The sequence below is a fragment of the Rhineura floridana genome, chromosome 4 (genome assembly GCF_030035675.1).
Source record: "Rhineura floridana isolate rRhiFlo1 chromosome 4, rRhiFlo1.hap2, whole genome shotgun sequence".
In the NCBI taxonomy this organism is placed as follows: Eukaryota; Metazoa; Chordata; class Lepidosauria; order Squamata; family Rhineuridae; genus Rhineura; species Rhineura floridana.
In genome coordinates this window covers 195,866,461-195,882,272 of record NC_084483.1, presented here as the reverse complement: position 1 = coordinate 195,882,272, position 15,812 = coordinate 195,866,461, and the positions used below count along the sequence as shown (strand labels likewise).

General features: G+C 44.9%; 1 protein-coding gene across 2 annotated transcripts in view; it reads right to left on the bottom strand.

Annotated features, from left to right (window-relative positions):
* SPTBN1 (spectrin beta, non-erythrocytic 1) overlaps nt 1-15,812 on the bottom strand; it is a 262,112-nt gene that overhangs the window by 39,674 nt on the left and 206,626 nt on the right. For both annotated transcript variants that reach the window (XM_061625724.1, XM_061625725.1), the window contains 5 exons: nt 10,312-10,458; nt 8,504-8,767; nt 6,972-7,196; nt 6,306-6,395; nt 3,453-3,731 (listed from right to left, as the gene is read on the bottom strand). In XM_061625724.1, the coding sequence (XP_061481708.1) occupies nt 3,453-3,731; nt 6,306-6,395; nt 6,972-7,196; nt 8,504-8,767; nt 10,312-10,458 (1,005 nt within the window). The remainder of the gene's footprint in view (nt 1-3,452; nt 3,732-6,305; nt 6,396-6,971; nt 7,197-8,503; nt 8,768-10,311; nt 10,459-15,812) is intronic.

Genomic DNA, 15,812 nt, shown 5'->3' with positions numbered 1-15,812 from the left:
GATGCATGAAGGATCCATTAACGTGGATGGGTGTCCCAAGTGGCACGGACAGCAGCAGTTTCTGATATGCCTGAAAAAGAGGTGGGACATGCTTGGGTCTGAATATAACATAATGTAACATCAGGCCTGCTCCTCTGCCTCTCTGCCATGCTGCTGTCTGTTCGCCAGCTCACTATTCCAGAAAGTGGTCCAGAGGAAGACCCACCCTAAGATAGAGGGGAAGGGAGGGGCTAAATATATACTAGAATGTGCATTAGAGTGCAGGAGCAGCTCTAGTGAATGTGATGAAGTTGCAACAATAATCTCCTGCCGGCAGCATCACTGCCATTTACTGGGAAGGGTGAAGTGATGGCTCCATGTCAGTGGGGCAGTAGAATCTGTGCCGGGTTTTAGTCCAGACTAAAACTTGGAGCAGATTTCACTGCCCCACTGACATGCAACTGCCGTCAAGGCTGCACAGATGCATTGGCAGGTTCAATCTGGCACTCTTGCTGATGTGCCTGTGTAGCCCCGACCATGACATTGTCTAGCTCCTCCCTCTCCCAGTAAACAGGAGTGATGCTGTGCGAGGAGGTTAGTGGCTCCACTCCACTGAGCACTTCTGCATGAGTGGCACTTTGGGCCTGACATGCACACACACCATACATTTAAAGCACATGACTTCCCTCAAAGAATCCTGGGAACTATAGTTTGTTAAGGATGCTGAGAACTGTAGCAGTGAGGGGTGAACTACACTTCCCAGGGTTCTTTGGGGAAAGCCATGTGCTTTAAATGCATGGTGTGTATGCAGTTTCACTTAAATTACTTAAGAATTATGGACATAGGATGAGCCTTGCTGGATCATGCCAAAGGCTCATCTAACCCAGCATCCTGATCTTTTGAATGTAGGTGTTTCAAATCAGTATATAGATTCTCTTTCCTGATTTTATGAAGTTTGAAAAAGAAAAATCTTAAAAGGGGCATTTACCCAAATGAAAAGACTGAACGCTCCAGAAAGATTCAAGGTACTGATAAAAGCCAAGGCAAACTCAAGAAAAAAGAGAGGTTAATAATCAGCTGATAGTGCCACGTTAGGTCACAGCTCTATGCCTGGAATCAAGTCAAGTCAGATAAAATGAAAGGAGAGGATCTCAAATATAAACAAACCTGGGTGGTGTTTTTTGTTGTTGAGAATTTGGGGGGGGGGAAGTGTTCACAAACTAGGGGGGGGGAAATCCCTTCTTGGTCCACCCTAAAAATAGCGCTAGAATCCACTGCCTATGAGGCATAAAAGGAAGGGCATGAAACGAACAAGAAGGGGATTGATTTCCTTTAAGTGGTTCGATCATGTTCTAAATCTGACTTCAGCAAGTGTGTGCACTGACCAGCACAAGAGTTTGGGAATAAATGCCAGCGACCCACTGGCTTGCTCCAGCTACACTGAGAGGCTTCAGTGTTTTGGTTTAGCCACATAAGAGGCTGTTTTGCAAACACAGAGAAGCTTGACATGTTCTGATTGTGTCTGGATAGCAGTTGTTGCTGGATAGCTCTGTGCTATTAGTCCAGCTTTCCATAGAAGAAGGAGAGCAAAAGAAAAAAAAAAAAAGGACAGACAGACAAAAGCAGAAATGTAGAAAAGTCAAGCCTGTTAACCAACACATCAAAAACAGAAACAGGCAAAGGCTACTGGAAGATAGATTCTTGGCTGAATGGACTGTTAATACTTGTGATCATGCAGAGCTTGGGCAAGGCATTAAACGTCACAAAGCTCTTCATCAGGCATCAGTCAACTGATTTATTTATTACTATTACTTATTCAGTTTCTATACCGCCCACAGCCAACGGCTCTCTGGGCGGTGAACAACATAAATATAAAAATACAATTTATTTATTTATATTTAACAACATAAATATAAAAATACAAAAATATATTTATTGATTTGTAGAACCCAAAAAGTGTTTTCGCTGGGCAGAAGTTGGGGCAATAAAACGTTAATTCATTTAACTCGGTTTACATCTGTAACACTCTGGGGTGACTTCTGTAACAACATTATCAGGCCACTTGGTAAAGGGCAGTAGCACCACAGTTCAGCCAGTTTCAAACCATTTTAGCTGCAACAGCTCTTGACTAAGGATTGGTCCAGATACACATGCTTGCCGCTTGAAGAATGAAACCCCAGGGGATAACCTGAATGTATGAATGGGCCACCACAGACGTAATACCACAGATGCAATGCTTTCTAATGAAGACAGGCCATAGATTAATAGGAACATAGGAAGCTCCCTTGTATCGAGTAGACGCTTGGTTCATCTATGTCAATATTGTCTACACTGACTGACAGCAGCTCTCTAGGATTTCAGACTGGGATATCTCTCAGCCCTACCTGGAAATGCTGTGGATTGAACCTGGGAGCTTCTGCATGCAAAACAGATGCTCTACCCCTGAGCCATAGCCCATTCAGCTGTCAATCATACATAGGAAGCTACCCCATAACAAGGCCACATTCACATCAGACATTTATTCCACTTTTATTCCATAAGCAGTCATGGCTTTCCCTGAAGAATCCTGGGAAGTGTCGTTTGTGCAGTGTGCTGAGAGTTGTTAGGAGACCCCTATTCTCCTCACAGAGCTACAGTTTGCCATTGCCAGAGTGGTTTAACAGGCATTTCCTCTTCCCAGAAAACTCTGAGAATTGTAGCTCTGTGAGTGGAACAGCGAGAGAGATTTCTATGAGAGGAATCTTCTAACAGCTTTCGGCACCCTTCACAAACTACCCTTCCTAGGATTCTTTGGGGGAATCCATGACTGTTTAAAGTGGAATAATAATGAAATAAATGTCTTGTGTGAATGTGGCGCAAGTCAGACTATTTACCTCAGTACTGTCTATTCTGAATGGCAGCTGCTGTCCAGGGTTTCAGGCTGAGGTCTTTCCCATCACCTGCTACCTCCACCTGGCCCTTCCCACTGGAGATGCCAAGGACTGAACCTGTCTGAAAAGGGTGTGCTCCCACTGGGATACACTCCCTATGTGCAGGTATATCGCCCACTTTTGATACACTAGATCAGTGTACCTGTGATGTCTGTGGCAACTGAGTGATGTGTGAACCAACTCCACTACGAATTGCTGTGTCTGAGGCCAGCTGAAAGTTGTGCTTGTACACAAGTCCTCATGTGATGTCACCATGATCAAGTAATGGAAGATACATGTCTAAATCAGTCCCAAGTATTGTATAATCAGGTGTATGGAAAAGTAAGTGATAATACATACCTGTGGTGAACCAGGCCTAAGGAACCTTGGGGCCTGTTGATCTATGGAGGGGATATGAGATATTTAGCAAAGAAACCTCGACACCCTCATAAAGTGGCACTTCCCAGAGTCCTTTGGAGGAAGCCATGTCAATTAGACCAGTTTCAAATGAGCATAAAATGATAGTGTGGGTGTGCTCTGATGTCTATCTAGAAGTTGACTTACCTTGGCCTTCTCTTCTGACATCATGTACAGCTCCTGTTCGCTCATCCAGGCTTCAGCCTCTGCAGCGTCAAAGTAGTACTGCTGGGCTTTGTGGGACTCTTCAAGGCGCTTGTGACGTTTCTCTGTCTCCTCTATCAGGAGGTTCCACAGCTGCTGCAAGTCTGCGAGCCGCTGTTGGATTGGTTCAGCATTAAGGCTGCTGTCTGCAATTATGTTTTGGCTCCTGTCGAAAATGTCATCGATGCGAGGCTGGTGTCCCTGGATTTCCTTCTGAAGTGTCTAATGTGGGAAATTCAACACTCGCATTGGAAAGAGCTTACCGAACAAACACTTAAAAAAGAAACAGTTAAAAAAAACCCTTTTAAGTAGAGACCGTCTCCCACTCTGTGTCTGTGGTGGAATTGCTTTCTAATATGTTTTTAAACCTTTAAAAAAAATAGGTGTTTTTAAAGCTTTTTAAAAATGTTTTTAAAGATGCTTTGTTTTAATAAGATTTTAATGGTTGTTTTGTTTTAATATATTTTAAAGTCTGTTTTTATGATGTGTTAAAGTGTGTTTAGTGCTTTTGTTCGCCACTCTGGACTCCTACTGGGAGAAAGGGCAGCATATAAATATAATAAATAAATAAATATAATTAAAGTAGAATTAAATAAAATAAAGTTTGGGAAGTTATCCAAGAGGGCAGACTCCCAGAATGGTGTGTGGCAATGTTCATGTTTGTGTGTGAGAGAGAGACCACAACATTTTCTGACAAGAAGTCATTAATATGGATGGCAGCTACAAGGATGCTGCTTTTGAGCCAGTCTTAAGGTTACACTTGCCACAGAGACTGGTATCCCCACCGTACAGCATTATCATTTAATACAACATATTGGGTTGTGTTCAACTAAGTTTTCCTCAGAGCAGACCCACTGAAATTAATGAACCTCAGTTAGTCATGTCTGCTGACTTCAATGAGTCTACTCTGACTACTGAATACCACCAATTATGTGCGTTGGGACCATTTGTTTGTCATTAAGCCCCATCTACACTATACATTTCAAGCAGTATCATACCCCTTTAAACAGTCATGCCCCTTCCTGGGAACTGTAGTTTGTTAAGTGTGCTGAGCACTGTTAAGAGACCTCTATTGCCCTCAAAGAGATGCAATTCTCAGAGTTTCTTGGGGAAAGGGACTGATTGTTAAACCACTCTGGGAACTGTAGCTCTATGAGGGGAGTAGGGGTCTCCTCACAACTCTCAGCACTCTTAACAAATTACAGTTCCCAAGATTCTTTGGGGGAAGGCATGGATGTTAAAAGTGGTATAACAGCGTTTTAAATATATAGTGCAGATGGGCACTTAGCCTTTCCACCTAAATTATGTCCAAGGCACCATCAGATGAGTTTTCACACTCACTATCCACACTCTTAAGTGGCAAGCGACTAATTTGAATTAGTAATAATAACTCACAGTTCAAATGAGTGGGGAACCCGATCTGATGACTAACATAACATAGACTGAAAGAACTGGGCATGTTTAGCCTTGAGAAGAGAAGACTGAGGGGAGATATGATAGCATTCTTCAAGTACTTGAAAGGTTGTCACACAGAGGAGGGCCAGGATTTCTTCTCCATCGTCCCAGAGTGCAGGACACGGAAGAATGGGCTTAGGTTACAGGAAGCCAGATTTCGGATGAACATCAGAAAAAAGTCCTGTTAGAGCGCTACAACAGTGGAACCAATTACCTAGGGAGGTGATAAGACTCTCCAACACTGGAGGCATTCAAGAGGCAGCTGGACAGCCACCTGTCTGATGTGTTTTAACTTGGATTCCTGCATTGAGCAGGGGGTTGAACTTAATGGCCTTATAGGCCCCTTCCAACTCTACTATTCTATGATATAGAGCAGGTTGCTATTAGAATCCCCTCTAGAAGTGCCTTGGATGGACTTGGATAAGATAGGATTCAACCTTTGAAGATAACATATCTGTTTTTATAAACCAGGTTTTATGTCTGCATCTCTGTTTTTATGATACTTTTTTAATGTTGTATTTCTGTATACCACTTAAAGAAATTTTAAAATATTAAGCAGTTCAGAAATACTTTTAAATAAATAAATACCAGCTCATCTTAGTTGTAGGTGGAATGGATTCAGACAACTGTGTGATAATGTGTGTGATCTCTGCAATTATTACAAAGTAGGCTTATTTTAAGGCTTCATCACAGAATGTATTTTAGGTTGCCTAAGGTGTAGTAGCCATCAATGGGAGGAAGCTCCCATAAAGGTAGATTAGTACTATATGAGTGAGCTGTTGTTTGAATCTGTCCTAGAAGTGCCTTGGATGGACTTTGAGAAGGATTCAACCTCTGACTTTACAAAAGATTTCTTATGTGAGATCTGGGTGATACCCCAATCCCCAACTGTGTAAAAAGAGCATAACAGCTTTGCCACATCTGACCACAGTACAGTAAGGCCTCACTTATACGGCGGGTTAGGGACCAGGCCCCCGCCGTAAAGCGGAAATCGCCATAAAGCGGAACCCATTGACTATAATGGGTCGCGTTAAGCGAAAATGACGCGAAATGCTGCAAAATGGCAAAATCGGCTTTAAAACGGGGACTTTCCCGATTGAAATCCACCGCATCAGCGGAACACCGTAAAGCGGGGCCCTACTGTACAAAGTGTACACTAAAGACTAGAACTGTGGGAAGAAGATTCCAAAAATGTCAAACATGCCTTCTGGGTTTGATTTGTGTGATTGTGGGCCACAGTGCTGCAAACACTTCAGGGAAAAACTTAAATCTCCCTTGACATTTTGCCTATTTGTAGATCACTGATTACTACTTTAGATCCAGGCAGCTTTAGCCACTTACCTGATTCTTCTTAATTAACAACTGAACAGTCTGGAGGTTGTGACCATGATCCGTAGACGTGGCAATAGGCATCCTTTCTCCAATCCACAACTGGGAGGGGGAAATAATATTGCAAAATAACTAAACAGTATATTCATGAGAAATGAACTGCAACAAGATTTAGGAAAGCAACATGTGCTAGCGAAAGAGGCCCAGAAAAAAAAGGAACTTGCAAAGCCTTAACATAAGAAGAGCACGGCTAGATCAGGCCAAAGGTTCATGCAGTCCACCACCCTGTTCTCATAGTGGCCAACCAGATGCCTATGGGAAGTCCACAGGCAGGTCCTGAGTTCAACAGCATTGCCCCCTCCTGTGGTTCCCAGAAACTGGCATTCAGAAGCATGCTGCCTCCGATCATGAAGACAGAGCAGAGCCATCCTGGCTAGTAGCCACTGATAGCCTTATCCCTCATAAATTTAACTAATCTCCTTCTAAAGTCGTTCAACTCAGTGGCCATCACCACTTCTTGTGAGTGCACAGTGTGAAGAAGTACTTCCTTTTGCCTGCCCGGAATCTCCCACCATTCAACTTCGCTGGATGACCCCAAGTTCTAGTATTAGGAAAGACAAAAACTTCTCTCTATCCACTTTCACAGCAAGTGGGCCTTAGAGGAATTTTGAAACTCACAATTTCATCCTCCACATCACGGTTGAACTGATGGATCTCCTTGGAGGCCAGTAGGTGGGACTTCCTCTCCGTCAAGGGCTCCAACAGCTCCACAAACTTCTTCTCCACAATAAAGCGCTTGCCGTCAACTTCATCGGTACTCTTGCCTTCCTGGCTCAGCGCCTGGGCCTGACTCTTCAGCTCCTCAATCTCCTTCTGACGAACATCCATTTGGTTCTCAAGCATCTAAAACAGTGGGGAGAGAAAATGTGAATAGCCCCAAACTATCCTCTTCCAGTGTGATACTATTGCTGCCTTCCCCAACTCTGGTGCTCTCTGGATGTTGTTGGACTCCAACTCCCATCAGTCCCAGCCACCATGGCCAATGGTCAAGGACAATGGGAATTGCAGTCCAAAACATCTGGAGGACACTAGATGGGGGAAGATTGTACTGCTGGTTGAGGAAAATGGAGAAGACAATAAAATAAGGAGGTTCAACCCTTCGTCAACCTCCAGCTTTCTGTGGCTGTTAACATTTAAGAGGAAGATTTCACCAATTGTATGTATCTTTGTAGCTCTATTTTATTTAAATGTGTAGCCCCTTTATCCCAACAATTCCAAAGAATGCATCACAGAAGAGGTGAAAAGCTTACTGAGGTTAAGGCCAACCAAGATCTATTTCTGTTCTTCCATGAAAATCAATCCCAGCTAAGAAGATCTTACATTTCTGGCAGGCACTTTGGGAAGTCTGCAGGGTAAGGAGGAGACCCATGGCTGTGAACCAGCCTCTCTTATTTGTCCTCATCAAACAGAGGACATATTAAAGAGGATCGGCCTCACAGACTGCAGTAAATGAAGACAGCTTGACTTTTTCTGGCTTTGGATGACAGTGAAGATGTGTATTTGTATCGGCTATGGGAAATCAAAGATGTTAAACTAGGATTGGAGAACTTCAGGCCTGGGTGCTCAGTGAGGCCCTCCAGACCTCTCTGTCTGGTCCTAGGAATTCTCCATGGGCCAGCACCATCTCCCCAGGCCACACCCACATTCCTCACCAACCCTACTCTGTGACCTCCTCGTGCGCTTTTGCCTGGCTGGAATGTAATCTTGAACTCTGATACATTTTGCTTGCCTGAATGTCAGATGGAAAGATGTGGGCACAGGTGAATGTGTAGAAACATCTGGCTTTTACGTGGCTGGAATGCAGCCTGCTGTACAAAGGCAGGAGTCACATCCATTGCTCTGCCCACTTTTGCTTCTGCCCCCACTTGCCACTGGCATACGGCCCTCGGAAGGCTGCCTACATGGGAATGCGACCCTCAGGCTAAAAAAATTATCCATGCCGATGCTAAATGCTGCTCAACTTGGTACTCTACAAGGTTTTTAATTGTCTTGCAGATATTTTATCATGCAAATGCTGTAAGAATGCGGAATTGAAGTCTCCTTGAAGCGCAGGTGTTTGGAAATTGGGAAACTTTAATTTTAAAAATAGATGCACATCTCTCTCTTTCAACCCCCTTCCCCTCCTGAAGAAGCCCCTTCAATCTTTTCACCTGCTGTTTCTTCAGCAGAATGTTGACGCTGGTGAGGTCCTTGCCGTAGTCGTCCGATTGTATCTGGCACTCCAAGCCATTCAGCCACTTATCCAAGTCAGCGCAGCTCTGGGTGAACAGCTCAGCCTTATTGGCATCAAAAAGCCGCTGGGCCTTCGTCTGGGTGGTGCTTTCCAGCACCTCCCACATATGATGCAGACTTGTCAGCTTCTCTTTCACAATTCCCTCGGTTTCAGGTTTCTCGGCAATGAGCTGCATCCCTTCCTGTAAACAAGCACAAAAGCTTTAAGCTTTCTGGGTTACGTCAATCTGGAAAGCAGACATGCACATTTGTTAAAATGTTGGGAGGCCTCAGCATTACAACAGTTATTCTTCCTAAAAGGGGATCTCAAGGCCCAGATGAAACAGGATTTGTCTGAGGAAGGGGAGATAAATAGCTTGGTGAAGACATCTAGAAACAGTGTTCTCAGGCTTAAGAACAATTTGTATAGCATTTTTCACATCAAAGATATCACACATGGTGGACAGGTGTGGATATTTGTCTCTGGCTTCATAAATCATGATTAAACTAAGCAATGTGGCCATGTGCTCCCTTGCATCAGTTTCAGTGTGGAAAACCTAGCTTGCGTTAAGCCAGAGTTCTCTGTTACATCTACGCAGGGGAACTCTGGTTTAATGTCAATTAACAAACCTAGATAATAAGCCTGTTAACCAGTATTAAACCAGAGTTCCTGTGTTTGGATGTTAATAGGGAACACTGGGAAGCCAAGATCCTCACGCTGAAGTTGGCACATGCAGGGAGGGGCAAGGGAGTCACTTGTGGTTTATGACCCATAGTTTATAAAGTCAGGGATGCATGTACAAACTTGGCCAGTGATTCCTATTAGACAATCCTCCAAACCAGGGCTCTCCCTTTCTATCATATGCCAATTCTGTGCTCTACTTTTGGGTTTCTGCCAACCATTGTTTGTTGTGATGTCCACTAGGGTTTGCGTTAGCCTCCAAACCATAGATTGCAAATCCATTTCAAACAATGCCTTCAAAACCATGGTTTAGAGGTTAGGGTTAAACCTTCCCCAGTTTGGATGTCAAGTTATGATCAAGGGGAAACTAGGAAATGGAGAACAGATTTAGTACACAAGAGGGGAGAAGGGAGAGGAAGGAGTATACGAGACTGAAGTTGTGTTTGGAGGATCAGAATGTGAAATTTGAACCAGTTGTTATCTGAGTGATTCAGAGAACAGATCTGTAAAGTAAGTGGATGTTATTACCTCCACTTTAAAGATTGTATGTGTGTGGGGGGGGGCAGCCAGTTCTAAGGTGACTGAAGGAATTCCTAGCTGGGATAAGACTTCAACCAAAGACTTTAAAACTCAGGGTTGATAGTCTTTTCTTACTAAAGGAGCCATGCCCCTCTGTAGCCTACTTGCCTCCCTGAGTATACCTGCTTGGATCCTACACATGCATGAAAACACCAGAGGACAGTCACCCAACTCATAAGACAATTGTGGGAATATCAGCGGAGTGAAGATTGTAAAACAGTTTGTACAGAAAAGGGACTATATAAATGCATTGCACTACCTCCACACTTTAACAAGGGATTATTTTGCTACCTAAAACTAGTATTACCCCAAAGGATTGGCAGCCAAAATGATGCTGAGAGCTTCCAAAGCCAAATGATTTTAATGACCACTGTAAAATGAGTGGACATTTTACAAACTGCAGGCATCTCATGAGACACAGGCCTTGCACATGAGACAGCCAGAATGACTTGTGGGCCTTCACTCACCATTTCCCCCCCCCTTTACCTTTTCAATTTTGTCAAGCCATTCTTTGTTGGAACCAAGCTCTGCCATGAAGGCTTGATGTTTCAACCACTTGCTGTGCAGGTTCCTTGCTTCATCGTAAGACATGTCCTGCGCTGTAAGCATTTTCTCATTGATCCAGAGCGACAGCTGAAAAACAAGTGGGGAAATTTTTGTGCAGTGGCCATGGATGCCTCAGGGGTGCCTCCAGCCTTATGAACCTCCCCAACCAGGACATTCTAAGCCACCACTCTGTTCTCACAGTGGCCAACAAGGTGCCTCTGTGACGCTCATAAGCAGGACCTCAGTGCAACAGCAACTCTCCCATCCTGTAATTCCAAAGTAAGTGATACCCAGAAGCACACAACAGTGAAGGTCTTACATAGTCATAATGTCTAATAGCCAGTGATAGCTTTATCCTCCATTAATTTACCTTATCCCCCTTTAAAGTCATTCACGTTGGTGCCCATTGTGGGAGGGAATTCTCTAGTTTAATGATAACTGAGATCAGCCAGCTAGGCCTCGTTGAAGGCACCCACTTGATGGCCAGATTGGTTTCCAACACGGCCTTTTCTATAGCAGGTCCAAAACTATGGAACAGTTCCCCTCAGATGTTCATTTGTCACTGTTTTTGTCAAGGTGTTTTGTTCCATCATGCCTTTGGCAACCAACCTTATCTGCTATATTGCTCTTTTTTCCTCATGTGTATTGTTTTAGGCCTATTTTAATCTTGCATTTTAATTGTTTTACAGCATTGACACAACTTGTGAACTGCTTTGAAAACATCTGTTGAAACCCAGTCTATGAGTTTTATAAGTTAAAAAAAAATGAAAGAAATAATCCCCTGGACTATGGAATTCTTACCTGAAGGGTAAGGAAAAGACAAAGGCCAAGGTGAGAGCATCTAAGGGGACAACTAAGCATTAAGGCTGCAGATCCATGTCTTAAAACGTGGCTTGCACCAAACTCAAAGATGGCTGTGAGGTTAAATTTCAGCCCCCAAGCCATTATCCTCACACCCATTCTTTTTTCTTATCCAAGGCTAAACAGAAAAATAGCTGGGGGAGTTGCTCTGTTGGGAAAAAGTAGAAGGCAAGGATGGGTTCAGAACTTCTTCTGCCCGCTGCTTTTCAGCTTGAAACTGACACGCCCACCCTGCCATTTTACAGGTGACTTGCCCACCCCATATTCTAAGTACAGCTCAGGCCCAAGTCACTTTTGTAAAGAAATAAAGGGAGATGGCTTGTATAACCCCAGGGTTAAATTACCCAGAAAACCTACAGGGCCCTTATCCCATTGAGAGCAACAGGAACAATACTCATGGCCAAACCCTTATATTAATTAATCTAGAATCATTCTACTGCCACAATTAAGGCCTGTAGCTCGTGGTATAGTATATCCTTTCCCGCAGAAGGTCTTTGGCATATGCAGCATAAAAAGGCCTCATCTTACCAGGGCTGGGGGAAAACTATGCCCAAGTGAAAAACCACTGCCAGTCACAGTAGACCAACCATCACCAACCTGGAGCCCTCCAGATGTTTCGGATTACAACTTCCATCAGCCCTAGCCAGCTCAGCTGATGAGAATTGTATTCCAAAGTATCTGGAGGGCACAAAGTTGGTGAAGGCTAGAGCTGAGCAGGCATGGGGAGTCTTTCGCCCTCCAGATGTTGCTGAACTACAACTCCCATCAGTCCCAGCAAGCATGGCCATTGGCCAGAGATGATGGAAGTTCCAATTCAGCTACATCTGGAGGGCCAAAGGTTCCCCACACCTGAATGGGGCAGCAGTAGACTGACCAATGGTTTGACCAAGTATAAGACAGTTCATACGTTCGCTAACATGTACTGAGCATCCCTGTGCTAGGTGCAATACAGATATTCACAGCTCTTGCTTGTCCCTGAGGCCACTAAACTCCTACTGTTGATGAAGGACCTCTCCTAGACAGCAGGCCCCAAACCCCATTGGGTTTTCTTTCCCTTTAAGATTACAAAAACAATGCAGTGCATTTAGAAAAAGCCTTCCGAAGGCTGCCCATTTTGTATCTTTCCAGCCAGCTACCCCAACAGGAAAATATGTACACAGATCTGAGCTCTGTTACTTGCAGCAGGACCCTCCCACAGCAAAAAATCTTGCCCAGGCGCAGGGAGCAGGTTGGACAGCGAGCCCAGCTGCCCCTATTTTTGGCTGACAAAGGCCATTTTTCATTCATTCACAGACATTTGCAAAGGTCACTACATAAAAGGCTTGTTAAGGGCAGCAATAAAAGGAAAATGTGTAATTGCAGGAATTAGAAGAATCTGCCTTTCAGAGGAAGCTAACAAAAGAGTTATTCATGGACGGAGGAGAGAGGCTCTCACTGGGGCTTCTGCCCAGTTATGGCTGGTCTGTCCCCAGGGCAGCCATATCCCCCCTTGGGTGCCATGTTATCCTGACCTATGGAAGGATGCTTTCTCAGGCTCTCCTGGAAGACAATGAGATAGGAGCATAGAAAGCTGCCTTGCACCGAGTCAGGCCACTGGTCCATGTAGCTTGGTACTGTTTACTTTGGCTGGCAGTGTCTCTCCAGGTTTTCAGGCAGGGGACATTCCTAACTCTTCCTGGAGATGCCGGGGATTGAACCCGGGACCTTCTGCATGCAAAGCAGATGCTCTACCACTGAGCTGCGGCCCTTCTCCAGTGATGGGATGAAAGGGAAGAAGATTAATTCTACTGCTGGGAGAAGCCCTTGCAGGGATGAAAAGGAGGGAACATGTATCCCAGGCCTTCCTCAGCCTGGTACCCTCCAGACATTTTGGACCATCTGCTCCAGGCAGCATGGTCAGGGATGGTGGGAGTTGTAGTCCAAAGCATCTGCAGGGCATAAGGTTAGGAAGGGCTAGTATATTACTAATATGATCTCAGTTCTCCAAGTACCGGTCCTTACATAACCAAGTATTAACAGGCTTGGGTGACTCCCAAGGTATGCAGAAGTACTAAATGTTTTGGCAAATGTTCCATCAGCCCAAAAATGTTCTTCCCCCCTTTTCCACATGTGCCCCCACCCAAAATCTGTTCTGGGTTTCCCCCCAACCTTCTGGTGTAGATTTGGGGATGGCGCATGCAGGGGGAGGAAAGGCGATAAGGCCCTCCGCACTAGCAGAAGACGCTCCACTTGTGTAATTTTAGTTGAACATGTCTGGAATCCTGAGCAGAAGCACTTCACACTGCAACATTTGGTTGCAGTTCCCATGGGTCCTTTCATTTGCCACTCAAACTATATAGAAGGGCCAGGATCTTTGGTGCTTGGCTTGAAAGTGTTTGCTGTTTTTCTCTAGCTCCATCTCCGCAACACCCACCAAAGCACAGCCACGCACTTCCTCACCACTCAACCCTTAGCTCATCAGCCTCCACCCCTTGATTTGCCAGGCATTACTCCTGAGCTTCTACGCTTTGCCCCCTCCATCTCAGGGTCCAAAAGGGCTGAATTAGTTGCATGCTATGAACATAGGAAGCTGCCTTACACACGTTCATCTAGCCCTGTGCCGTCAACCCTTGACTGGCAGCAGCTCTCAAGATCTCAGATTAAAGTCTTTCCCAGCCCTGCCCTTCTAACTGATGGCTCTCAATCTACAAAGGGAGAAGCGGGGGGGGGTCCCCTTTAAGCCCTCTGGTGTATTGGGGCTGCTTCTCACATGGTTTTATTATTTCCTGTGCAGGGCGGTGCACAATGGAGGAGCTGTGGCTTTTGTAAGAAAATTGAGACAGCAAGAATATAACACCCTGTTTGCATTCTGATAATTACAGATTTGTTTTCCATGGAGGGAGGAACAAAGCATGACATTAGATCTGCCCTATCTGGGAAGTTCATTTTCTCTTACTGGCATTATCTCCAGGATCAAATCCAGAGGGCTGGCATTCACCCATTAAGATAAAATAAAACAAAGCAGTACAATCTCTGTCAATCTTCTAAAAAAAAAAAGGGATAAGGGAAGCCTATTAGAGCAGAGGCAGGGAACCTTTTTGCCTCTAGGGGCTGGATTTTTATCTGGCCTCTCCCACTGGGCTGAGTTTGACAGGCGAGTGGTACAACCCAACCGTCAAAATCCTGACATCAACAGTGCAAAGCCAGAGCTTGGAAAAGTTACTTTTTTAAAACTACAACTTCCATCAGCCCCAGCCAGCATGGCCACTGGATTGGGCTGATGGGAGTTGTAGTTCAAAAAGCAACTTTTCCAAGCTCTCTGCAAAGCCCACTCTGTGCTCCCCCTTTCGACCTGCGACATCGGAGACTGAAAGGGGAAGTGCGGAAAGACTTGCAAAGTCCACCCTGTGCTTTCCCTTTCAACCTGTGGAAAGGGGAAGCACGGGAAAGGGCTTCGCATCCTCTCCCCCTCTGCTTTGCAACCCCAATGTTGGAGACGAAATGGTGCTCCTATATGGAATCCACGCAGAGGTAGCTTCAAAGAGCAGAGCCGGGAGGGAGAAGCACTTTCCATGGAAAGGAAAGCGCTTTGTCCTCCTTGAGCAAGGCATGCGTCTACCACCTGTCAGCTGATGAGCGATTGGGAGCGTGACTTGCTCCAGCAAAGAAACAATCAGGAGCCCCCTTTAAGCTCCTGATTGTACCACTGAAGCCCCCCTCTTATGTATGACATCAGGTGCAGGGTGAGTAGGCGTGGCTTTCCCAAAACGGCCTGGTGGTTCAAGTTTGGCCTGCAGCCAGATTAGAGGCTGATCAGTTCCTTGAAGGATGATGCCTATCACCAGTGGTTGCTTTACAGGGAGCCAAACTGAGCAACCGCCCAGGGCCCCACAGTTTAGAGGCCTCCAAATTCTTGTACAAACCCTTGCCCACTTCCTTTATAGTCAGTCAGTCTCTATCTGCTGTAACTTAGCAGCACTGCAGGCAAGCAAGTCCCATCCTACAGGCAGAGCCTTAAGCCAGGCATGTCCACATCAGCAGTACACAAGTTCTTGGCCAGCAGATGTCCTTATGTCTTTTTTTCTGCACATGATCAATTGCCCAGTTCACTCCGAGCACCAGGAGGAGATGGCAGCCATTTTGTTTGGGTAAAAGGGGAAAGGAGAAGAGATGTACAGTTTCACAGGTATTGTTTCACAATGAATTATGAGTAAAGTGGAGAAAAATTGTACTTCAGCCTTTTCCGTTGGCTCTGACTAGAAGCTGAAAAAAAGGGACATGGCACTGGAAGCTAACTCAGCTGTTGAACAGTCCCTTGCATTATTCTCACTGTTTCGTCTTGTGAGAGGTCATTTTCATACCTATATCTATATATCTGTGCTATTCTATGTCACCAGAATGTTTAGCAGGATTAGCACTGATTTCAACTGAACATAACATTGGGAGTGGTTTGGATTACAGTGATTTGACTGAGGACTTTGCTTCCAAGAAGGCCCAAAAAAGTTCATTTCGTTACACTGGATACTAGAGAGTTGACTCTTAAATGGTTAATCACTACAGCATTATTTATCAGTAAACTGGCTGTCACCAATTCACCATTT